Raw genomic sequence first — 25,992 nt, forward strand, 5'->3', positions numbered from 1 at the left:
GCACCCTAGATTACTTTTCACCTGCCTCAAGCCTCTTTCATAAGAAAGTGAACAACCTGAGCAAGAAGCCCAGGCTGTTGTTACCCATCTCCACTGCCCTGTCATGTGCATTCACAGCTCCAACCGCTCCCTAGTGCCTTAAAAGTGGAAGTGCATGTAGAAGGAAGCTTTGCTGATTCCAATGTGCGGGGCATGTTTCAAGCAGCTGTGAAGAGATTAGGCTGGGTACCACTTGTGAAGAATGAACCCAAATCTGCCACCTGAGCAGCCTGGCTCATCCTGGCTTACAGCTCACCCTGCAAAATAGTGTTATACAACATTACAGTGGTGTAAATAGGGAACAAACCATATTTCTTAAAGCTGCAACAGCCTCTGCCATGTCTCCAATTCTCCAAAGGCGTACACATCCTGGGTGAGTGCCTGGAACCCCCCTTGGAATCTTGCTACTGCATGGAATCTATTTTGCAACAATAGATACAGAAGCAAAGATACTTCCAGGAGAGAGGGATGCAGGGGCCCAAATCCCCATATTCGGTACAGGATCCAGGAAACCCATTTGAACCCTCACTCTAGTGGAGAGTACTCTGTGGACTTGGGACTACAGGTGTCCAGCAATGATCAATATTTGTTCTTCTTGTTTAGTGTTTACTGTTCTTCTTGTTTAATGAAGGAGAACATACCATTTCTCAACAGTGCCCCAAACACAGATAAATAGTAGCTCACTGCAAGGAGCTTTCACTGCTTCTTCCAAGAGACACCTCTGAACGTAAGTATCAAACGTGCCTTTCCCGATGCTGCTATGACAGAGGTTGGCTTGGAGGGTGTTTGAAAAGGAGGGGAGCAGAGCAGGTATGAAAAAGGAGGTGATGGTGGAAAGGGGAGTGGGTTCAAAGGACGCTGCGGAATACAAGCAGCTTTAGAAATGAGGAGTTGAAAAGGGTGGTTAGAATTAGCACTGGGTGGGAAGATCGAAGGAGCTAAATGGGGGTCTGTGTGCAAGGGAGAGTTGCAAAAAAGGAGGGAGGTGAAGGCATGGGCATGGGAGTGGTGCTTAAAATGGGGGGGGGGGTACAAAGGGGCTGCAAAAATAGGAAGGATGGCTTTAGAATTGAGAGGAAGGGGAAAAGACAGCTTAATAGTTGCAATGTATTGGAGGAAGGAAGATCTAGGAGGTTGCCATGAGGGTGGTGTGTGTGCAAGTGGAAATGACAGTAAAGGAAAATTGAGGAGGGGGCATGAAAATGGGGGCAAAGGTGGAAATGGAGGTGCAAATGGGGAATAGAAGAGAGAAGCAGCTTCAGAAATGGGGTTAGAAAATTATGACATAGAATCATAGAACTGGAAGGGACCAACGGGTCATCCAGCCCAACCCCCTGCAATGCAGGAATCACAGCTGAACAAGCCCTGACAGATGGCCATCCAACCTCTGTTTAAAAAGCTCCAGTGAAGCATATTTCTCCTACTTCGAAGGGAGTCCATTCCTCTGTTGAACAGCTCTTATGGTCATAAAGCTATTCCTTACATTTAGTCAGAATATCCTTTTTTTGTCATTTGAATCCATTGGCTTTGGAGGAGTAGAAAACAAGCTTCCTCCACTTTCCATGTGGCAGCCCTTCATATATTTGAAGAGGGCCATCCTATTACCTCCCAGCCTTCTGTTCTCCAGACTAAATATATCCAACTCCCTCAACTCTTCATCATAAGTCTTGGTAGCAAATTAATGATCCAAAACAAGAGTGCAATGTACCATTTAAAACTATATGGTAACAGGCATTTTTAAAAGTGGGTTGTTGGCAGTAAATAAAACAAAGATAAAGTAAAAGCTGCAACAGTGAGCTTTTTCAGTAGCTTTTCTTCAGGAAGGGAGCCGGTTGATTAATCAACTATTTAAATGTAATTTACTAGAAACCCATTGTTCACTCCCCATCCCCAGTAGCTGGGAGGAACTACTCAGGAGAATATATATATTTAGAACCAGAATCAGTTCCAGCTGTGCCTTAGTGCCTTAGACATGTGAGTTCAGCAGCAGGGCAAGGAGACCAGGGCACCCCACTCTGCCCAATGTAATCCCTAACTCTTAATTGGATAACAAAAACAACAATGACAACAGCATAATGCATGTAAAAAGTCATTAGGGACATGGGGGGATTTCCAGTGTTTTGCACCCTCAGTTTTATGTATGATTATCTCCCTATGGGGCAGAAGTCATGGGCATGTCAGAGGTGCAATGAGCTCCTGCTCCCCTGGGATCAAGTTCATTCCTTTGAGGCCTAGTGGGCAGAATTAGAAAGTATATGAGAAGCCAAGACAGCGGTGGAAAAGGCCTTCGGGGAGGTGGTAGCTAGGTCCCGCTCCCACAACGACAAACCCATTGCTGTCAGGGAGAATGAAGTTCTCAAGGATGGAGAACATCACTTTGAGGAAGAGGAAGGCATTCCCTTAGAAGGGACCCATTCTTTGGGGGGGTGCTCATGTCAAGGTTACCTCTCCAGTGGGTTGGTGGGGGATTGTGGTAGTTAGGAATATATGTATGTGATGGGCATACAGATTTCAGGAGGAATTGCCTGCCTGGTGCGAGAATTGCAGGTGTTGCTTGTCGCCTAGATAGCCTGCTGCCTAGCTGGGATTAAGCACCAGTTCATTCATTTATACATGGATAGGATTGTGTTCTGAGTCCTTAAGCTGCCACAAAACTCTATACTGCATTTTACTCCAATGGACAGGTAAACAGCTGCTTGCTAGGTGAAAGAGGTTTGTGTTGCGTATTTAGCAGATTAATTGCACTGCAGAAAGCATGCTGGGGAGACCACACGTTCAGGAAACAATGAAGAAACACAGAAATATCTTTTGTTTGGCTTTAATTACAAAAACAAAAACTCATCCTACATTAAATTATATTACATCTACTAGCTGGCCCGGCCACATGTTGCTGTGGTTCATCCCTGTGATTCCCCCCACCCTGTCCCGATCCATGACGTATCCCACCTTTCCTCCCTCCACCCCCCTGGCTCATCCCTGTGTTTCGGTAGGACACCCTTCCCTCTGTTTTCCCCGGGGAGTTTTGCCCCCTCCACCCTATATCGCCATACATTGGCCCCTGTGTAAGCATTGTGAACATTTTTATATATTTAGATTTAAAAAATTCGAAATAAGAAAATGAGAAGCAGAAGTTATAATTGTTTAATTTTATTTTAGGGGTTGTCATTTATTTTGGTGAGTATTGTATGATTTGGGCGTTGTTGTGTGTTTCGGTCTGTGTGTGTGTGTGTGTGTGTGTGTGTGTGTGTGTTTTGTTATTTGGATTTTATAATTTTGGAGTAGAGAACTACTTTAATAATCCCAAGCAGCGGGGGGGGGGGGGATCAAATAGTGAAGACCTACAGCCCCGTAGCAACAGAAGGCGAGTTCCGAAGCACCCGAGCTGTTTGGTTCCATAAAAAACCCAGGAAGTGGCAAGGGGAAGGTAGGAGATTGTAAATGGGGGGGGGGGCTGGGTTTGGCCACTGCAAATATCCGAGGACTTAAACTGGGGAAAGAAAGTGCATGGTTGTTGTTTTTTTAAGACACAGAGGCTTGCAATCAGTCATAGTATAAAGCGTAGGTTAAAAGGGGAACGAGTGCCCTTATTTAAAATGGCCACCGGAGCCTTGCATTTGACACAATGCCCACTAAATTTTAAAGTAAAAACCCCTTGCTGTGCCCCCAAGTACGTTGCTGTGGGTTATCCCCCCCCCGGGCCTAGTGGGGGCCTGGGGGCCTGGCAGGGGCCTACATAAAACAAAGGCCGTGCTGCGGCCTGTGATCCATGCGCTTGCCCTCTCTTCCCCCCCCGGGCGTAGTGGGGGCCTGGCGGCCTGGCAGGGGCCTACATAAAACAAAGGCCGTGCTGTGCCCTGCAATCCGGGCACTCCCCCTCTCCCCCCCGGGCCTAGTGGGTGCCTAGCAGCCTGGCAGGGGCCTAGGGGTCTGGTAATGACCACCTTGGTGGTTTCAAGTTGCTTGGTTGATGATGTCATTATTTGGTTTGTGGGTGTGGTGTAGATTTCACAGGAAGGGAGGGGATGTACTGTGGGAGGAATTCCACTTGAGGGCACTGTTTTACTTGGTGGAAAAGCAGGTTTCTACCTGCACAGGTGTGAGATTTGAGGTATTTTTCTTCTGCAAACACTCGGGGAGTGGCATGGATCGTTGTGTCCAAATTTCAGGACGATTGGTCAAGCGGTTACAGAGAAAAGTGGAGCCCACACTTTCACCATTTTTACATTTATGTATATATATATAATATTTTATGACCCATATATATATATGACCCATTCACCAGGGTACTGAGAGAGGCACATGCTGCTCCTCATATACTATACCCAATTGCTGACACAGCTTAATTAACACAACAGCACCTGCTATACTGCTTCACAGCTGTAAAACTAGGTCATGATATTTACTCTGTCCTTTAAACAGATACACATCTTGTGAAACAATAATGAACCTTAATATTTAAAGAAACCATAATAAAGGCTTTAACAATGATTACTATGCTTCTAACATTCTTCCAAAAGAAAAGAAAGTTAGATTGTTAAAATCCTGCCAGAAAGGCATATAAGAGTCGAATGACTCAAAGGCAAGCCATTGCAATGATGAATTTTGAATGCGATTTGTCTTCACAGACTACTTCCAGAGGAACACAATGTCTCGCCTCTACCTGTGTTTGCTTCTTGCTGGGCTCTGTGCTTTTGCCCAATGTCACCATACCCCTGACCACAAAGAGAACCATGGCCATGGCCATTCTCCTCCTGCTGAAGGTGAAAGAGGTTTGCCCTCTTCGAAGATAGCCCCAGGAAATGCTGACTTCGCCTTTCGATTCTACCAGCAGGTTGCTTCGGAGACTGCTGAGAAGAACATTATCTTTTCCCCTCTGAGCATTTCCACTGCCTTGGCCATGGTGTCACTGGGAGCTAGAACAACCACGTTGAGTCAGCTTTTGTCAGGACTTGGCTTCTCAGATATTACCGAACAGGAAATACATGAGGGTTTCCATGATCTCTTCCGTATACTGAACCGCCCCAATCCTGAACTCCACCTGAGCATTGGGAACACCCTATTCACAGATGACCAAGTGAAACTCCTGAAGAAGTTCCTGGATGATGCCAAACATTTTTATGAGACGGACGTTCTTCCAACTAACTTCAAGAATCCTGCAGTAGCTGAAAGTCAAATCAATAGCTATATAGAAAACAAAACCAATGGGAAAGTAGTTGATACTGTCAAGGGTCTTAACCCAGATGCTCTAATGGTTATGGTGAACTATATTTACATGAGAGGTAAGTCAGATAGACTTGTTTTATACATGTTTTGCTTCTTAGATGTTCTCAGTTTAAGGTTTAAACTTTAAGCTGTGGTTCAGATTTGTTGGTGCCTTAGGCTGGAGTGTGCCCACTGTGTGAGAAGAATATTATCAGGCTTCTCATCATAGAGAAGTTCTTTTAATCAATCAAAAAATTGACCTCCACCATTATCGAAACAAATCAAATATATTGTGAGACCCCTTTTCCTGGAAATGAGATTATGTAATTGGTAACTAGATTAAGAACAGTAAGATGCCACTAAAACAGGCACTTTTTATTAAAAGCTCTGAGTATGACAATTAATATATTAAAGAATTAAATGACATGTATGCTGTTATTGTTCTTTCCATAAGCCAATTGGGAAAAACCTTTCAATTCTCTGAGTACAAGAGAAGGAGACTTCCATGTGGATGAACAAACAATGGTGAAAATCCCTATGATGAACAAAGACAGCTGGTTCGAGACTTACCATGATAATATCCTGTCCTGCGAGGTTGTGAAGCTCCCTTACAAGGGCAACGTTTCAGCATTATTTATTCTTCCTGACCAAGGAAAAATGAAGCAGCTGGAAAATGCTCTTAGCAAAGATGTTTTGTTCAAATGGATGAATTCAACAAAATCACAGTAAGTGCGCATGCCATTGTGGAAAGAGTGTAGTACATATTTGTAGGTGTAAATATATTGTTGTTAGTTTGAGGGGTAGTGATCGGCTGTATAGTGACCAAGTCCCTTGTAATTCCAGAACAGGATCAATTGAGCATAGGCATCGTTGAGACAGGAGTGCAAACGTGCTAGGAATGTGGGCTTGGGAGAGCACATCTTTGATTGGAATTCTGTCCTGCCATATGACACCCAAAATCCTCCCGGCACATCCCTCCCCCCCAAAAAAATCAATACCCCACTAGCCTCCGTTTCCTCTTTCAACAGGAGAATACATCTATCCCTTCCAAAGTTTACAATCTCTGGCAACTATGTTATGAAAGGAATGTTAAGAAGAATGAATATTATGGAGGTATTCACAGATCAAGCAGACCTCTCTGGAATAACTGGGAAGCCAGAGCTGACGATTTCCAAGGTAGGCTTCTCAAAATTCAACAGGTTGATCTATATTTTCTTTCATCCTCCGTTTTTCACCAGAGGTACACTGTTGTGTGAAGGTTCAAATGAACATAATTTGGGGTACTTGAACCACAATCCCATGTCTCATGGAGAGCAGGAACCAAAAATATTTGCTATTCCAGCTATGATGATTAAGAGGCACCAAAATCCCATCTCTCCCTCTGCTATAGCCTAGTGACATGAGTGGTGCTTGATGACAGTTGAGGGGGTGGAGCCCCATTGGAGCTGGTCTCCCAACAGAACTGATGGAGAGACCCTTAAGGTCCAGCTCTCCCTCTTCCCTTGGTCATGCTATCTGGGGCTGATGGGAGTTGGGCTCCATAAACATGAGGAGGGCCACAGCTTCCCCACCTCTGACACAGAATTTTCAAGAGCAGATGATTAGGTGCTAGTTGCTTTGCAAAGACTGCAGTTAGCATTGGAGAAGGAGGAGAAATCAGATATATTTGCAAGACAGTATCGTTTATCACATACCTGCTATAGTCTGACCAGCTCATACATTGTAGGTTGTTTTTTTTTATAAAAAAATACTCCTGATTAACCATATGCTGTGTGTATTACTGCAGCATAATTTTAAAGTATATTACTAAATATGTATTGTATCCAGTTATATAAACTTTTGTATTGATCTGTTTATGTGCTGGCTACTTTTGGAAACCTAGTGTTTATAATATTATAGGAGTAATAGGGTAATATTATATATGATGTATATATGAAAGAAGCATATGTATTTTTAGCATAATCAGCCAGGGACGGGGATCTTGCTTCTCATCAACATTAAGGGAGAGACTTCTGCTTGAGGCGCGACGGAAGATGGCTGAACATTCCATCGCTCTAACTTGTTAGAATATAGGGATGGTAAGCCCTAGATTCTTTCTTCTGCCACTGGCTTTGGTAAAGAAGACAGCAAACAATCGTAGCCTTTAACTACGTTTATTAGAGAGCGATGGAACAGTGTGTATGCCATCTCTCTCAGTTAGAAGTGAAAGTAAGAGAACAAAAACATCACATGACAGGAGATCAGGTTACATCCGTTCTCCTGTGTGGGAAAGTTACAGCAGCCATACATCAAAACAATCAGCCTGTCTCACATGCAGCTGGGCAGTGGACAGAATTAAATATGCTAACACAATGATCAAGGGCTAATTAGAGGCTGTTATGGGAGTAAGCAGCCTCCCAAAATCTTCCCAGAGCAGGGAAGATGCAGTCTCATCTGCAGATGCCCATTCAACCCGGTCCCAAATTCGGAAGGAAGGAGGGGCTGGGGGGCACTGGATGGAAAGCACCTGAGATAGCCAGCTCTCCTGGATGCCATCCCTGCAGGGTGTCAAGTTCCATTACTTAAGAGGAAAAATTGGATTTAAGTTTTGGACATGCTTCGGATGAGGAGGGAGGAATTAACCTGCTAAACAGCCCAGCCACTGAGGAAATAAAAGACAATTGAGGAAAGATTACATCAGTGTCAGAGTGGTATGGGAACGGAACAGAAAGGGGGGTGAGACTTTCTTTATTATTGTGCCTTACTATTTAGCTAACAAACCCCGCCTAGAAGAACCGTTTTTAACATTTATAGCAAGCAAGAATGGATAGCTTGGAATTTTTGGTAACCATTGATATAATATGGCTTTAAAAGCATAAACTGTGTGGAAATGAAAATACAGTATAATTAAGACCTTGATTTGTGGTTTGCTTGTAAGAGGATAAAAGGTTTCCCTATTATGCTGACATCAGACAGAAACAGATCTCATTATTTTGCTGGAATTTTGATACAAACGTTGGATGGATTCCCGAAACCTTTATCAACAGTGATGCAGTAGAAAATTGGAAATCCACCATGTTGGAACCCATTCGAGTTGCAGAAATTAAAATTGTTATAGGGGAGCGGTGACCCCTTAATATGCTTTAATATTTGTACTTCCAGTTTAATTTGGTAACTCCCCCTGGAAAAAGTATGAATGAGGCAACAGGTTTGGAAAAATTGTAAGTGGATGCTTAGATGTGAATTCATTGGAACTGTGTGAAGATGGCATCAGCCGGCAATAGCATCTGCTTGTTATGAGAAGACTTTTGGAAGGAATTGGCAGAATACCAGTGTGTGATGAGATACTGCGAACTAATTGAAGGGAACCAAGGACATAAAATCCACACAGAAATATATTATTGTTTGTTCTGACTTGCTTGTGGGAATAACTCAGAGGCTTTGCAAACTCAGAGGCTGTGAACGAAGGAAGGATAACAACAGAAAGAGAAATAAGAATCACCAGAAGATTTGAAATGCAGTAGGATTATGATGTTGATTAGAGCCCTCCAAAGTTTTGAAGCATGGAGAGTCCACCCAAAATTATAAATTTGGCAGAATACTTGGATTATTTGATTTGTATATGTATAATGTGGAATATTTGATGTGATTTGATTTGATTGTTAAAATGGAAAATTTAATTTAAATGATTTTTTAATAATAAAAAAGCACTAGGGGAGAGAGATAAGAACTAGGAAAAAATACTGTAATTATGTAGAAGATTGACATCAAGATTTTCAGAAAATTCCATCAGTTCCTTGAGGCTGACTGATAAAAAAATATGATGCTTATAACTGGTTAGAGGAACCAGATCAATAGGTAATCAGAGTGAGAAATGACCACATGATGTTGTTTCTTAAGACATTCAATAGATGCCTAGAGCTTTCTCATGATAAAACCCTGAGTCAGACACAATCTTGCACTAATTTTTGTTGTATTTCTTTGCAGGCTATTCACAAAGCTTATTTAAATGTCCACGAGAATGGCACTGAAGCTGCAGCTACTACTGCCATTGAAATGGTTCCTACCTCCCTTCCTCCTGAAATTAAATTCAACCGCCCCTTTCTGCTGCTGGCTGTTGAAGAGGAAACTGACACCATCATTTTCATGGCAAAAGCCATGAATCCTACTGAGGCATGATTGCTCAACTTGGTCAAATGCTCAGAATGAGCTGAGACATTCAGGAGAGGTTACAAATAATAAAAAAGGTTTCTTTGACACCATTTTCATTGCAATTCTATCATTGTAATTTTGTGGGGTATCTTAATTTGGTTCCCGACACGATCGTCTGTTTGATTGCGTTCTTCCCTGCTGCGTGTTGCTGTTATCCGATTTAAATTTCTGTTTGCCAACGTCGCAGAGCATTGTTGTTGTTGTTTAGTCGTTTAGTCGTGTCCGACTCTTCGTGACCCCATGGACCATAGCACGCCAGGCACTCCTGTCTTGCACTGCCTCCCGCAATTTGGTCAAACTCATGTTCGTAGCTTCGAGAACACTGTCCAACCATCTTGTCCTCTGTCGTCCCCTTCTCCTAGTGCCCTCAATCTTTCCCAACATCAGGGTCTTTTCCAAGGATTCTTCTCTTCTCATGAGGTGGCCAAAGTATTGGAGCCTCAGCTTCACGATCTGTCCTTCCAGGGAGCACTCAGGGCTGATTTCCTTAAGAATGGATAGGTTTGATCTTCTTGCAGTCCATGGGACTCTCAAGAGTCTCCTCCAGCACCATAATTCAAAAGCATCAATTCTTCGGCGATCAGCCTTCTTTATGGTCCAGCTCTCACTTCCATACATCACTACTGGGAAAACCATAGCTTTAACTATACGGACCTTTGTCGGCAAGGTGATGTCTCTGCTTTTTAAGATGCTGTCTAGGTTTGTCATTGCTTTTCTCCCAAGAAGCAGGCGTCTTTTAATTTCGTGACTGCTGTCACCATCTGCAGTGATCAAGGAGCCCAAGAAGGTAAAATCTCTCACTGCCTCCATTTCTTCCCCTTCTATTTGCCAGGAGGTGATGGGACCAGTGGCCATGATCTTGGTTTTTTTGATGTTGAGCTTCAGACCATATTTTGTGCTCTCCTCTTTCACCCTCATTAAAAGGTTCTTTAATTCCTCCTCGCTTTCTGCCATCAAGGTTGTGTCATCTGCATATCTGAGGTTGTTGATATTTCTTCCGGCAATCTTAATTCCGGCTTGGGATTCATCTAGTCCAGCCTTTCGCATGATGAATTCTGCATATAAGTTAAATAAGCAGGGAGACAATATACAACCTTGTCGCAGAGCATTACAGGGAATTATTTCTAGCCTCAAAGGTCCTCAAGCGCATGGGCTATTTTCCCGAGTTTTGTTCTGCACGTAATCATTTATCTGCCTTTTAGCCACTCTGGGAATGGTGAAGTTGGTGAACGACTGTTCAATGAACAAGGCATTTCCCACCTTCACCTGTGCTTTGTTATCCGGGCGGTGAAGGGCATGGATGAGGTGGTGGAATCCTTTGTGTATCTCATTCTCCCCAGTCACAGATAGGTTAAACGCGAGTCCTTTGTGAATCTGACTTTGAGTTTCCGACTTGGCACCCAGGGTCAGCAGTGCAAAAGCTGCAGAGATGCTGATGGGGGAGAAGAAAATGTTCCTCGAACCTGCGCCTGAAGCTATGTTCCTGTAGAATCTGAATGCAAAGTCAGAATTACTGGGCTAGCCTGGTCATCGTTGTGTCCTGGGTGGTGATGGCATTGGACTTCAAGACTAATCAGTAACAAGGAGAGGATGATGACCAGCTTCATTTGGGATTTGCAATTCTTCTGCTAATAATTCCCATACAAGATGTTAAAGGATCGATCCAAAAATGCATGCGTGCTCTGCAACAAAGGCGAATTCTGCCCTAGACCTTTACATTTATACAATAGAAATAATTCACCTTTCCTGTGAGTGGCGTAAGAAAGAATGTTGTTAGTTTCACTAAATCACATACAGTTTTGATAGAAAATTGTTTCCACATTTGTGTTTTTCAGTGTTTCAATGGGTTTGGTGTTTTTTTAAAAAATAAATTCATTATTTAAAAATAAACCTGGCACATTCTAACCATGGAATATTTCTTTGTGAAATATTTCACACTTTTGGGAATTTAACATAGTAATATTAATTTTGACAACTATGTATCTATACCTATATATGCCTGTATCTATGTATATAGTTATTTTCACATATCATTTTGAAATCAACTTTTGAATAGCAAAGACTATTTCATTTTCATTCTGATGCTTACCTGAGAATCCTGACAACCTTTAAACAACTTTGGTTTATCCCTGCTCTGTCACAAAATCAATGAAATTCTGCCATTAACTTGAATGGGAATAGAACTGTGTCAGTAGTTCCAGTTATTTATGCACCCAGCCACACACAGAACCAAAGAAATAATTCATATTCTTAGATGCTGGCCTGAACATGCAGGCATTTGTTTAAGAAGTCTGCAGTGGTGCCCTTTCCTTTTACATAGCAGAGGAAGATTCTGACATCTGCCATGTCCATGTGGTTTATGGTGCAGCAGTTGACTCTACTGGAGTCCATGGCTATGGCAGGGAGGGGAAGACCTTTCTCAGCTCATGGGTCACATTTCCTTATGGGCAACCTTACAGAGATCACATGCCAGCAGCGGATTGGACAAAAGTGGGTGGAGTAACTGACATGCCTCTGACATTTCTACAATAGGTTACATTCGGGCAAGAGGTTTCTCTATGTGCATGTCTGCATCTCTCCATCCTCCACCTAGGGAAGAAAGAGAAGCAAATGAGAATTCCTAGATGTCTAGAATTTATAACTTTAGGTCTAGAATTTATATCTTCAGATTGAAAGAAAAAGAGAGGCATTGTAATATATGTTAACTCAAAATTTGAAGTAAAAGAAATTTGTAAGGACAATGAAGGTAGAATTCTGGGTATACAACTGGGGAAAGGTAACAAAATAATTGTGATAACAGGAATTTATGCTCCAAGTGGAAATAAGACAGAGTTCTTCAAGGTTGTTGTTGTTGTTTAGTCGTTTAGTCGTGTCCGACTCTTCGTGACCCCATGGACCATAGCACGCCAGGCACTCCTGTCTTGCACTGCCTCCCGCAGTTTGGTCAAACTCATGTTCGTAGCTTCGAGAACACTGTCCAACCATCTTGTCCTCTGACGCCCCTTCTCCTAGTGCCCTCAATCTTTCCCAACATCAGGGTCTTTTCCAAGGATTCTTCTCTTCTCATGAGGTGGCCAAAGTATTGGAGCCTCAGCTTCACGATCTGTCCTTCCAGGGAGCACTCAGGGCTGATTTCCTTAAGAATGGATAGGTTTGATCTTCTTGCAGTCCATGGGACTCTCAAGAGTCTCCTCCAGCACCATAATTCAAAAGCATCAATTCTTCGGCGATCAGCCTTCTTTATGGTCCAGCTCTCACTTCCATACATCACTATCAAGGTAGTGGGTGATAAGCTATTAGAATTTATAAATGAGGAGATTATATGGCTAGTGTGAGAGCCAGTGTGGTGTAGTGGTTAAGAGCGGTAGACTCGTAATCTGGGGAACCGGGTTCGCGTCTCCGCTCCTCCACATGCAGCTGCTGGGTGACCTTGGGCTAGTCACACTTCTTTGAAGTCTCTCAGCCCCACCCACCTCACAGGGTGTCTGTTGTGGGGGAGGAGAGGAAAGTAGATTGTTAGCCGTTTTGAGACTCCTTCGGGTAGTGATAAAGAGGGATATCAAATCCAAACTCTTCTAGGAGACTTAAATGGAGTTACCTCATTGGAATTTGATCATACAGACTCAGGAGGTAGACCAAGAGGAAGACTCCCCCCCCCACTTTCTTTAGTATGGTGGAGAGTTTGAATCTGAAAGATGTGTGGCATTACAAGCACCCTATAGAGAATTTTTTTACCCATCATTCCCAAGCAAAAAAGACAGCGGGCAGGATTGATGGAATACGGATAACTAACAATCTACTGCCGAAGGTAAACCACCCCCACCCCCGATATTCTACCTAGATTGATAACTGATCACAACCTGGTTACAGTATAACTAAGAAATAGGAGAAGGGTAAACAAAAGATGGAGAATGGATGAAAAAATCCTAAAAGATTGTCAGGGGACCACCAGAGGTCAGCAGAGAGCTCAGCAAGAAGGCACAAGGGGTCTGTGATGCTGAGATCCCTGAGCGATGCCAGAGATGTCATGCAGCAGCGACAAGCAGGTACAGTGCCCTGCAAGGGAGGGTCTCTCTGACACTAGAGAGGCTGGGCAGCATCTGAGCAGCTTGAGAACAGAGGCGGAGCTGGTGCCTCCATCACCCCAACTGCACAGAGGTCTTAAAAAGGAAATTGAATAAAATGAAAAAGTACTAGCCAAACATCCTAAAAATGAGAAAGCAATGAAAAATGGTAAGCTATTACAAAATCAATTGTCAGCATTGGTTAATCAGGAGATAGAAAATAACTTCAGGTGGATGAAACAGAGGTATTTTGAGTCAGCAAATAAAACCAGGGAATTACTGGCATGGCAACTGAAGAAGAGGCAGAAAGATCTACTAATAGATAGAGTAATGGATGGAGGGAAGATCATAGATAAAATGGAAGAAATCACCAAGAGGTCTGTTAAATATTTCAAAAAATTATACAAAAAGGGCAATGAAAAGGAGGAGGAGATAGAAGAGTACTTACAAAGCAGATCTCTACCCAGAATATCGGATGAAACTCCCCGGTTACTATGATGGAACATGCTATTTCAAGGAGTAAACTTGGTAAAGCCCCAGGTACCGATGGTCTCCCCGCAATCCAGTATAAAAGACTTAAGGAGGTGCTTTTGACTCCTCTAAAACTACTTTTAAATAAGATAATGGAAGAAGGAAATTTATCAGATTCCAGGAGGGAAGCCCATATAATTCTAATGGCAAAAGAAGGTACAAAGCGAGAAATGATCCAAAATTATAGACCTATTTCATTGTTAAATTCAGATTATAAAATTCATGCTGACATTCATGCTGGAAAATAGACTAAAAAATGTGTTGAAGGAAATAATAAGTCAGGAACAGGCGGGGTTCCTCCCAGGGAGGAAAATGAGTACAAACATGAGAATAGTTACAGAATAGTGGTTGACTTAATAGAATATTTGGATATGCACCCAGGAAAGAAAGCTGCCTTCGTGTTTATCGATGCTGAAAAAGCGTTTGATAATGAATCATGGGAATTCTTGAAGAAAAATCTAGAGAAGAATGAGCTGGGGAAAAGGTTTACAAGAGGGATAACAACTATCTATGAATCTCAAAAGGCAAATTTGATAACTCCGAAATGTCAGAGACTTTTAGAATTGAAAGGAGAACAAGGCAAGTGCGCCCACTCTCCCCGCTCCTGTTTATTTTTACTTTAAGGACTCTCATTCAAGACATAAGATTAGAGGAGACTATTAAAGGTATTGCCTTGGGATATAAATCATATTTGCTGATGAATTTCTCCTGACGTTGGAGGACCCAATAGATAGTGTTAAGAAAACCTTAGATTTAATGGTGAGTTATGGGAAAGTCTCCGGTTTTAAACTAAATATGACAAAGACGAAATGATTACAAATGGTTAACAAGATTAGATATTTAGGTATACAAATTACAATGAAAAATTTAAATCTATTGAAGATAAGTATATTAAACTATAGAGCCAAATTAGAAATGATCTTGAAATTTGGCATAGTTTAAAACTATCTATTTTTGGGGGGAGGGGGAATAGCGGCAATCAAAATGAATATACAGTGGTGCCTCACTTAACGAATGCCCTGCTTAACGAAATTTCCGCTTAACGAAAGGTTTTTTCAAGCGGAGGTTGCATTGCTTAACGAATGGTTTTTCCCCCGGCCGCAACTCGCTAGATGTTTTTTGTCCCTTATTTTCTCCGGCACGGAGCGCAACTTTGGAGACCTCCGAAGTTGCGTTCCGTGTCGGGGGAGGCGGGCGAGAGCCAAAGCGCTGATACGGGGGCCGGAGCCGACGTGCGCCGATTTGGAGACGTTTTTGCTGGCTGCCTTCCCCAAGCCAAGGGGAAGGCAGCTGGAAAAACACCCCCGCACTGGCGCGCTTTGGCCCAGTCACCGGGAGCCGAAGCATGCTGATTTGGGGACGTTTTCGCTGGCTGCCTTCCCCTCCTGCCTCTGTTGGATTAAGGAGTGGATTCGGTATGAGAATACCAATATATTAGACCTTGAGGGGCATGACAAAAGAATGGATGGCAGGCTTACTTACTGTTCTGTATTTTAATATTTTGTTGGAAGCTGCCCAGAGTGGCTGGGGGAACCCGGCCAGATGAGCGGGGTATAAATAATAAATTATTATTATTATTATTATTATTATTATTATTATTATTGGAAGACAAGACAAAAGTGCATCAGGATTTTATTAACCATATTATCAGGAATCCATTTATTAAGGTCTGGAGGAAATATCATAGGCTTCTGGAACCCAAAACCCCATGGTGGGTGACCCCATTTGATACACTTTCAATCAAATAGAAAAATATGGGTAAAATTGGAGCAACATATAGACAATTGGTAATAGAGGAAGGAGGAGGACAGTTAAAACTTTAATTGTATGAAGAATTAAAAGTATACTGCACTAGCTGGCTTCAGTACTACCAATTGTAGCCTTATTTGCTGATAAGGGCCCAGGCAGGACAGAGACAGTCAATAATGACACCGGCGGTTGAATTCAGAGAAAGAATTTAATCCTTAAATTTAAGGGACTCTCGGTGATCCATGTTTCACGAACAGAGTAAAGAAACACCAATTTGCAAAGCTGCTTATACACTTCTTGGGCTCCTTTCCCCCTCTTCTGTAAATGTGCGCACGCAAGGGGGTCACAGGTTACAAATCCATATTAGGAAAATCTGTATCCTGTCCTTCTCATAAACACAAAGGGGGTCACAAGTACATATAAGGAATATCCATGTCCGGTCCTGTGCTTATACTGTGTTTATACACTCAGTAGCACTCAGCACTCAGCCTTGACCAACTAAGGTGCTGCTGGAAGGAATTTTTTAAATTTTGTTTCGACTACGTCAGACCAACACGGCTACCTACCTGTTTTCAGTTGGTTTGGTCTTCAACACCTCTGCCAGATGTATGTATGTGAGTGGTAGATCTTGTGGTGGAGGCGGGTTTTGTGGGTTGCTGTGCGTCAGTCTGTCAAATGGAGGGTAATAGGCCCCCTTCAGATCCCCCTGAGCCTCAGAGTCCCCCTGTTTTTCAGGATCTCGTGGCGGAGGCAGGGTTTGTGAGTGTGGCGCATTGTTGTGGCTAATCCCTGTGACTGCCCCCATGTGTCCCAATCCATGATCTATTCTGTTTGCCCCCCCGCTCTCCGTGACCGGCGTATCTCATGACGTTTTGAAGGATGGTATTTATTTTTTTCTTGTGGTTATTTGGTGGGGGATTTTTTTGGGGTAGTGGTGCTAAATTGTAAAGTAAAACCCCCCTTGCCGTGCCCCCAAGTGCGTTGCTGTGGGTTATCCCCCCCCCCAGGCCTAGTGACCTGGGCGCTCGCCCTCTTTACCCCCCCGGGCCTAGTGGTGGCCTAGCGGTCTGATAATGGCCGCCTTGGTGGTTTCAGTTGCCTGGTTGATGCTGTCATTTGGTTTGTGGGTGTGGCTTAGATTTCACAGGAAGGGAGGGGTGGAGGAGGGTATAACGCCACTTGAGGGCGCTGTTTGACTTGGTGGAAAACCAGGTTTCTACCTGCCCAGATGTGAGATGTCAGGGATTTTTGTCCCCAACAACGCTCAGGGAGTGGCCTGGATCGTTGTGTCAAAATTTCAGGACGATCGGTCAAGCGGTTAGGGAGAAAAGTGCAGCCGACACTTTCAAGATTTTTACATTTTTTTATATATAGATGGGGACAAGATCTGGGCTATGCAATTTGGTTTGAGAGGTGGGAAAAGTTATGGCGAAATTATAAAATTTTTACTATTATTAAAGAAAACATCATGAAGATGTGTTATAGGTGGTACATGACCCCGGTTCAATTGGCAAAAATTTATAAATAACCTTGAAATCTGTTCTGGAGATGTAAAAAGGCCCAAGGCTCGTTATACCACATTTGGTGGAATTGTGTGAAGTCCTTTTGGAACAATATTTACAATGAATTGGAAAAGAATCTTTAAAATAACCTTCCATAAAAGACCTGAGGTGTTTCTGGTCTCAGAAGACATTCCCAAGGATAAGGTTAGAGCTTTTTTGTATGCTACAGCGGCCACTAGAATACTGGTGGCCAAAAATTGGAAGAGTGAGAGGACTCCTTCAATCTTAGAGTGGCAAATTAAATTTTGCGAATATATTGAACTAGCCAAGATGACAGCATCAAACAGATTGCAATGAAAACAAAAATTAAGAAAGGAATGGAAATGTGTTGAAGAATTTTTTGTGCAAAATCATTCTATTAGAAATCCCTGGATAAGAATAGACTGAACCCATTAAGTTAAGAAGTTATGTTTTCCTCTTTTCTTTTTAATAGATGAATGACTATTGTAATGAATAAAAATGAACACAATGTTAGAGGTTTTTATTAAGTAATAAGTTGGATATAACGCATATGGGTGAAGGAAGTCACACGGGCTGTCACGTTAGAGCCCTGTGACACCTTCAATCTCTTTCCCCACCGGCACGCCCGCTCTCCCTCCGGAGTCCGCTTGGCTGCCCCACGCTACCTGGGGAAGGATCTAGCTATGCTCAGGGGCTCTAACGGGGTTACAAAACAGTTCCTTCAAATGGCAAAGCTGCCACCACCCGGGGTCTCCTTAAAGCCACCGGGATCAATAATGCACTCAGCCTGGTAGAGGGCAAAGCAGCCTAGGACTAGATTTAGCAGTGTAACCAGGAAGGACCAAAATCCACAAAGAAATCTCTTTTAACTATTTATTATAAAACAGTTAAACAAAGTAAAATGCAACAGTTCTCAAGAAAAGGGGAATACAAAGATAAAACAAGAAAAGCATAACTAAACATACAAATACAAACTTAAGGCAAAGTTGAAATGAAGACTGCATCTCTCCATCTCGGGCAAATCGCAGTCAAGAGCCATTGGCAAACCTCAGTCTCTCTTAGGCTCCTTGAAGAGGAACAGGACAGCAGTACCCTGCTGGGCCATTTTGCAAGACAAAAGGACACTAGAGCCCACTTCTTACAGACTTAAATCTTCAAAACCCTCGAGGTGTTCCACGTGGGCTTACAGGTCATTATCCAATCTACGTGGGTTTTGGCGTTTGAATAATCCAATCAAAAGTTCCACAACAGTTTGTCCTGTCAATCAATTAGAGGCTACAAAGATGCCTTGTGTTTACCCATTAATCAACCTGCAGGGCAATTAACACTCTCAGTTCCCAGCACACACCGGACGACCCTTCCTCCCTAATTCCTTATCACATCGGAATGTAAGATTTCACAGCTGCAGAGTTGGGGAAATTATACACGGGATCAAAGAACAGGATAGGAGTCAAAAATCCTCTTTCTCAGAGTTCAAGAGTTTAGATTCCCAGGCCATTCTCTCTCTCGATGGCCAGGATCCCATGAAGCTTTGCAACTCCCATGGTGCTCTGCACAAACCAAGGGTAGGAATACACATAGACTCATGACACGGGCATTTGGGTGTGAGGGGAGGTGGTTGGAGGGTTAGATGTGGGGAATTTAAAGGAATAATATATTCATGTTATGTACAGTGATACCTCGGTTTAAGTACACAATTGGTTCTGGAAGTCCGTACTTAACCTGAAGCGTACTTAACCTGAAGCGAACTTTCCCATTGAAAGTAATGGAAAGTGGATCAAGCCATTCCAGACGGGTCCGCAGAGTACTCAGCCTGAAGCGTACTTAACCCAAAGCGTACTTAAACTGACTGTACAATGATGAAGATGTATGGCAATTATGTAATGTGAATTAATTGAAAATAAATAATATAAAAAAATAAATGTAAGGGGGAGAGAGTATAGGGAACCTCCCCCTATCATCAGGAGCAGCTCCTCCCCAAGCAGCCATGGAAGCTCAGGGTCTGAAGGAGCGAGTCAGGAAGCAGAGAGGGAGAGCCAGGGCTCCGGCAGCAGGGAAGACCCCCTGCTCCACAGGCGGGAAGAGAGGGAGACGGAAAGGGGGGAGGGAAAAGACAGAGCGTAGACCCTTTCCCCCGGCAGCGGAATTAAGGAGGAGGAGAAAAGGGAGGAGATTCGCTGTCCCTAGGCTCTTATGTTGGTCCAAGGAGAGAAAAGGGGCAGTGCCAGATTCTGACATGGAATAGCGCGGACATGAAACCGACAGCTCATCACACTGTAAATAATGTGCACCAATAAAGACTCTGAAAGACAAGTTTGTGGAGAGTCATTACACAGGAGTAGCCATAATAACCTCTGGCAATGAATGAATGAATGAATGAATGAATAAATGAATAAATAAATAAATAAAAATAGATTTCCTAGATGCCAAGATCCAAGTTTGGGGCAAATGCTCTGTGGTGAGAAAACCCCAGCAGAGATTTAAAATCACAAAACATGCAGCAAAGTAAAGCATAGAAGCATAGGCTGTTATACCTTTAAACTATGCCATTCCAAGTTCCTTACAAAATTTCCCACTTCCCCCAGCATAGGAAAATAACATATGTTTGGTAAGTTACAAATTAGTTTCCATACAAACTCTTCAAAAGTCTATTCATGTGCTTTCCCATCCACTTGCACAGGTAGTAAAACTTAGCTTAGTTACAAATTGGCAAAATTTATAATAATAATAGTAATAGTAATTATTATTATTAATATTATTATTTATGCCCCGCCCATTTGGCCGGGCATAAATTATTAGTATAGGAATTCAAGAGTGGCTTATGAGAGCCGTGTGGAGCAACTAGCTCAAACCTCTTCACATGCTGAGCTACACAGATAGACTGGGGAGAACAATAGACTTGATTGTCCATTTCCTCTCAATATAAGGGAAGTGGACATAGGTAAGCCTGGCAAGACAGCTTAACCCTTTCAGGCATTAAGTAGACTTAAGCATATTGTGGTTATATGAAGCTGGTTATGGTGTGGTATGGAAGCTGTACTTCTCAGGATAGAGCAGGGCTGTGCAGAATTATTAAAACAGCAGAGAGCATTATTGGCTGCTCACTCTCCACCTTAGAACAAATCTACACCACCAGGTGCCATAGAAAAGCACTAGACATATCAAGAGATCCATCGCACCCTGGTCACCATTTCTTTGAGCTCCTGCCATCGGGGCGGAGATATAGAACAATGCAGGCAAGAACGAGCCGTCTCAGGAACAGTTTCTTCTCTAGAGTGATTTTGGCCTTAAATGGAAAGCCTGGACTTTGAAGTCATCTTGTTTTATTTGTCATTTGTATTATATTTACTGTTTTTGATTAGGTTTTGTAATTTTGGATTATGCGGAATGCTTTATCTGAGTGGATGTAGCAACCGAGTAATTTCGTTGTTCCCGCAAGGGGACAATGAAAATAAAGATATATTATCTTATCTTATTCCGCATTTATCACCTTTCAAGGACACATTCTAGAGAAGCAAATGCACTTGATGGTGTAGCACCAGTGAGAGGTCTGTCCTAGGGAGAGCCTGATAGGTAAAAAGGTAAAGGGAGAGAGACCTGAAGGGTGCCATTTGGCCTGGGGTCCCCTACCCTTGGACTATGTCTAAGCCTTGCTTCTTAGCACAAGGACATGGGTGGCACTGTGGTAACAGCCACTGAGCCTCTTGGGCTTGCCAATCAAAAGGTCGGTGGTTCGAATCTGTCCCAGCTCCTACCAACCTAGCAGTTCGAAAGCACACCAGTGCAAGTAGATAAATAGGTACTGCTGCGGCGGGAAGGTAATACTGCTTCTGTGCACTCTGGTTCCTGTCGCGGTGTTCCATTGCACCAGAAGCAGTTTAGTCATGCTGGCCACATGACTCAGAAAGCTGTCTGCAGGCAAATGCCAGCTCCCTCAGCTTGAAAGCAAGATGAGCACCGCAACCCCATAGTCATTTTTTACTGGACTTAACTACCCAGGGGTCCTTTACCTTTTACTTAAGCCTCACTTCTTAGCATGCTTATTCTGGTCACAGAAGGAGGAATGCAATTAAAAAAGCAAGAGTAGCAGGAGAAGAGAAAGGAGGAAACAAGGCACAGGGAGAGATCATGGAGCTGCCTAATGCCTGCTAGCAATGTCTTCTCTAGGAAGGTGTTGGAAGCTATCAGCTCTTGAGGATGATCCCACCTTCCTGCAATCAGGCAGCCTAATATGACCAAGAGGCTCAGTGGGCACCCTAGATTACTTTTCACCTGCCTCAAGCCTCTTTCATAAGAAAGCAAACAACCTGAGCAAGAAGCCCAGGCTGTTGATGACCATCTCTGCTGCCCTGTCATGTGCATTCACAGCTCCAACCGCTCCCTAGTGCCTTAAAAGTGGAAGTGCATGTAGAAGGAAGCTTTGCTGATTCCAATGTGCAGGGCATGAGGCTGGAGACCACTTGTGAAGAATGAACCCAAATCTGCCACCTGAGCAGCCTGGCTCATCCTGGCTTACAGCTCACCCTGCAAAATGCTGTTATACAAGATTACAGTGGTGTAAATAGGGAACAAACCATATTTCTTAAAGCTGCAACAGCCTCTGCCATGTCTCCAATTCTCCAAAGGAGTACACATCCTGGGTGAGTGCCTGGAACCCCCCTTGGAATCTTGCTACTGCATGGAATCTATTTTGCAACAATAGATACAGAAGCAAAGATACTTCCAGGAGAGAGGGATACAGGGCCCCCAATCCCTATATTCTGTACAGGATTCAGGAAAACCCATTTGAACCTTCACTCTAGGGGAGAGTACTCTGTGGACTTGGGACTACAGGTGTCCAGCAATGGTCAATATTTGTTCTTCTTGGGTTAGCCTGCTCTGTTTAGTGAAGGACAACATGACATTTCTCAACAGTGCCCCAACACAGATAAATAGTAGCTCACTGCAAGGAGCTTTCACTGCTTCTTCCAAGAGACATCTCTGAACGTAAGTATCAAACGTGCCTTTCCCGATGCTGCTATGACAGAGGTTGGCTTGGAGGGTACCACAGGGATGGTCTGTGTGCAAGTGGAGGTGTCTGAAAAGGAGGGGAGCAGAGCAGGTATGAAAAAGGAGGTGATGATGGAAAGGGGAGTGGGTTCAAAGGAGGCTGCGGAATAGAAGCAGATTTAGAAATGGGGAGTTGAAAAGGGTGGTTAGAATTAGCACTGGGTGGGAAGATCGAAGGAGCTAAATGTGGGTCTGTGTGCATGGGAGTGATGCTGAAAATTGGGGGGGGGGTGCAAAGGGGCTGCAAAATAGGAGGGGTGACTTTAGAACATCCAACCTCTGTTTAAAAATCTCCAGTGAAGCAGATTTCTCCTACTTCTAAGGGAGTCCATTCCACTGTTGAACAGCTCTTTTAAAAGTGGGTTGTTGGCAGTAAATAAAACAAAGATAAAGTAAAAGCTGCAGCAGTGAGCTTTTTCAGTAGCTTTTCTTCAGGAAGGGAGCCAGTTGATTATTCAACTATTTAATCGTCATTTACTAGCCACCCATTGTTCACTCCCCATCCCCAGGAGGCTAACGGAAGTTGAGCCACAAATCCTGATCTTGCCTACTACAGTAGCTGGGAGGAGCTACTCAGGAGAATATATATTTAGAACCGGAATCAGTTCCAGCTGATGAAGTGCCTTAGACATGTCAGTTCAGCAGCTGGGCAAGGAGACCAGGGCACCCCACTCTACACAATGCAATCCCTAACTCTTAATTGGAGAACAAAAACAACGACAACAGCATAATGCATGTAAGAAGTCATTAGGGATATGGGGGGGGGATTTCCAGTGTTTTGCACCCTTGGCCGTATGTATGATTATCTCCCTATGGGGCAGAAGTCATGGGCATGTCAGAGGTGCAATGAGTTCCTGGTCCCCTGGGATCAAGTTCATTCCTTTGAGGCCAATGTGACAGAATTAGAAAGTGTACGAGAAGCCAAGGAGAGCAGTGGAAAAGGCCTTCGGGGAGGTGGTAGCTAGGTCCCGCTCCCACAACGACAACCCCACTGCTGTCAGGGAGAATGAAGTTACAGGTAGGTAGCCGTGTTGGTCTGAGTCGAAGCAAAATAAAAAAAATCCTTCAGTAGCACCTTAAAGACCAACTAAGTTTATATTTTGGTATGAGCTTTCGTGTGCATGCACACTTCTTCAGATACACTAGAAACAGAAGTGTCAGACCCTATATATATACAGAGGGTGGTGGGGGTGGGTGGGAATGGGTGATGGGCTGATGGGAGTGGTAAACCTGTAGATGGCTGTTAATGGCTGCAGATGGCTGCAATTAGTCCTGGGCTGAGACGGCTGTTAATAGCTGCTGATGGCTGCAATTAGTCCTGGGCTGAGGTGCTAAAGAAAGCTTGATCATGCATAATGAGATAAGAATCCGATGTCTCTATTCATCCCAGGTGCTTCCATGGTTTTAAGCTTGGTAATGATTTCCAATTCAGCAACTTCTCTTTCCAGTCTGTTCCTGAAATTTCTCTGTAATAAAACAGCTGCTTTGAGATCTTGTATAGAATGTCCTGGGAGATTGAAGTGTTCTCCTACTGGTTTTTCAGTCTTATGGTTCCTGATGTCAGATTTATGTCCATTTATCCTTTGGCGTAGGGTTTGGCCTGTTTGTCCAATATAGAGAGCTGAAGGGCACCGTTGGCATTTGATGGCATACACAATGTTAGAAGATGAGCAATAAAATAGTCCTGAGATGGTATGTTGGATGTTGTTGGGGCCAGTAATGATGTTGTCCGGGTGTATGTGGCAGCAAAGTTGGCATCTGGGTTTATTGCAGGCTCTGGTACCAGTGTCCATGTTAAGTCTGGTGGTTGTATTATTGTGGGTGAGGAGTTGTTTAAGATTGGGTGGCTGTCTGTAGGCAATGAAAGGTCTTCCTCCCAGAGCTTGAGAAAGGGAGCTGTCATTGTCCAGGAGAGGCTGTAGATCTTTGATAATGCGTTGTACTGTTTTAACTTGGGAGCTGTATGTGATGACTAGTGGTGTTCTGTTATTTTCTTTTTTGGGTCTGTCTTGCAGCAGGTTCTCCATAGGTATCAGTCTGGCTCTGTTGATCTGTTGTTTAACTTCATCAGGTGGATATTTTAGTCCTAAAAAGGTTTGCTGTAGATCTCTTAGGTGAGATTCTCTGTCTGTAGAGTTGGAACAGATACGGTTGTAACGTAGGGAGAATGAAGTTCTCAAGGATGGAGAACTTTGAGGAAGAGGTAGGCATTCCCTTAGAAGGGACCCATTATTTTTTGGGGGGTGCTCACGTCAAGGTTACCTCTCCAGTGGGTTGGTGGGGGATTGTGGTAGTTAGGAATATATGTATGCGATGGGCATACAGATTGCAGGAGGAATTGCCTGCCTGGTGCGAGAATTGCAGATGTTGCTTGTCGCCAGGGCCGGTGCTAGGGTTTTTTTGCGCCCTAGGCGAGATCACCTTCTGACGCCCCCCACCCCCCAGCCAATGATATTTTGAACACAGGAAGAATGAAAAGCACAGAATTTGAAATTGTTAATTTATTTATTTTTAATTGTGAAAACAAGTCATAAAACAATTTCTGATTTATTTTCTCAAACAGAAGACAGTTTTAGCACAGAAATCACTTGTTAAATGTTAAATGTGATGCTGAAATTTAAGTCTATTTAATGTTTCAATTTCAAGCACATCAACGCTGATTTGCAAGACACCAAGCTGACACAACACTTACACTCTTAATCTCAGAGTTGTGGTTCCAAGCCCCATGTTGGTCAAAAGATTCCTGCATTGGAGGGGGTTGGACTAGATGACCCTGGTGGTTCCCTTCCAACTCTGTGAATGGTTCTGTTATTCTGTTGTATCTGAAGGGCTGTTCACAGGGAAGATGGGGCAAACTTGTTTTGTGAGAGATGCTTGTGGTGTGATTCCTGCACTGGAGGGGGTTGGTCTAGAGGACCCTTGGGGGTCCCTTCCAACCATCCAGTTCTGTGATACTATGATTAAAATACTCAGCAAAGGTGTGCAGAAGAGAGACAGATACATATTATTTCCATCTGAGAAGTTGGTATTGAGGGTTGTCTTCATGCATACAAAGAACAAGGAAAGGCAAATGTGAAGAATAGCCAACAGAAACAAAGCCACGGTGTGTGCATTTTTATAACAAAATAAATCTACATTAGAGTTGTTGTTTTAGTTGCAGGATACATTTCCCCCTTTTGTGGTATTGGGTGATCTATGTTGGCTAATGGGCATCTGGTTGGGTAGCCCTGCTCTTAACTACTAAGAGAGGCTGCCTCTTTCCGTGTTGGTTGATAAACACACACACACACACACACACAATATTTATTGAAAAGTTTTCCCACAGGGGACAACATTTCCAGCCTCACATTGTGAGAAATACTGACAGCAACTCAGCTGCAAAACAAAATGTACATAAAGTGGCCCCAACCGGAAAACAAAGGCCTCTTCTTGATGACTGGAAGAAAGGTGAGGGCAAGACATGTGTCCACCTGCTTCAAAGCCCTTTCTCTTTCTGAGTACTTTAAGTGTCTCAGGGCTGGCATGGGGCGGGGGAGGCATCCTAAGGCTGAGCTCTGTTCATCAGAGATGGGGTAGCCACCAGCCTCGGAACACTTCAAGGGGGCAGGGGCTGGGTACAGTTAGGTAACCTGGAGAAAACTAGG

General features: G+C 43.4%; 2 protein-coding genes across 5 annotated transcripts in view; both read left to right on the top strand.

Annotated features, from left to right (window-relative positions):
- Positions 1-737: 737 nt before the first annotated feature.
- On the top strand, positions 738-9,482 carry LOC118075216 (alpha-1-antitrypsin-like). 2 transcript variants are annotated; one of them, XM_060272068.2, is made up of 5 exons: positions 738-849; positions 4,665-5,318; positions 5,696-5,966; positions 6,270-6,417; positions 9,208-9,482. In XM_060272068.2, the coding sequence occupies exons 2-5, from the start codon at positions 4,685-4,687 to the stop codon at positions 9,397-9,399; spliced, it is 1,245 nt and encodes a 414-aa protein (XP_060128051.2). In that variant the 5' UTR covers positions 738-849; positions 4,665-4,684; the 3' UTR covers positions 9,400-9,482. The 2 variants fall into 2 exon arrangements, with proteins under 2 accessions (XP_060128051.2, XP_060128052.2); XM_060272069.2 differs by having other exon boundaries at positions 738-766.
- A 12,779-nt stretch (positions 9,483-22,261) lies between these two features.
- The window catches only part of LOC118078409 (alpha-1-antitrypsin-like), a 28,788-nt gene continuing 25,057 nt past the window's right edge, over positions 22,262-25,992 (top strand). The window contains exon 1 of one of the 3 annotated variants that reach the window (XM_060272096.2): positions 22,262-22,285. Coding sequence is in view for 1 of the 3 variants with exons in the window: in XM_060272098.2 (XP_060128081.2) it covers positions 22,319-22,400 (82 nt within the window). In the remaining 2 variants the exon portion in view is untranslated. The other 2 variants (XM_060272098.2, XM_088672964.1) reach the window with 2 other exon arrangements.

The sequence above is a fragment of the Zootoca vivipara genome, chromosome 1, assembly GCF_965207765.1.
Source record: "Zootoca vivipara chromosome 1, rZooViv2.hap1.1, whole genome shotgun sequence".
In the NCBI taxonomy this organism is placed as follows: domain Eukaryota; kingdom Metazoa; phylum Chordata; class Lepidosauria; order Squamata; family Lacertidae; genus Zootoca; species Zootoca vivipara.

Bases quoted from the DNA above. Each gene is read 5' to 3' on its own strand.
- LOC118075216 (XM_060272068.2), top strand. From the start codon at position 4,685: ATGTCTCGCCTCTACCTGTGTTTGCTTCTTGCTGGGCTCTGTGCTTTT. The intron at 5,319-5,695 runs GTAAGTCAGATA...TCTTTCCATAAG, and splicing joins GAACTATATTTACATGAGAG to CCAATTGGGAAAAACCTTTC. The intron at 6,418-9,207 runs GTAGGCTTCTCA...ATTTCTTTGCAG, and splicing joins CAGAGCTGACGATTTCCAAG to GCTATTCACAAAGCTTATTT.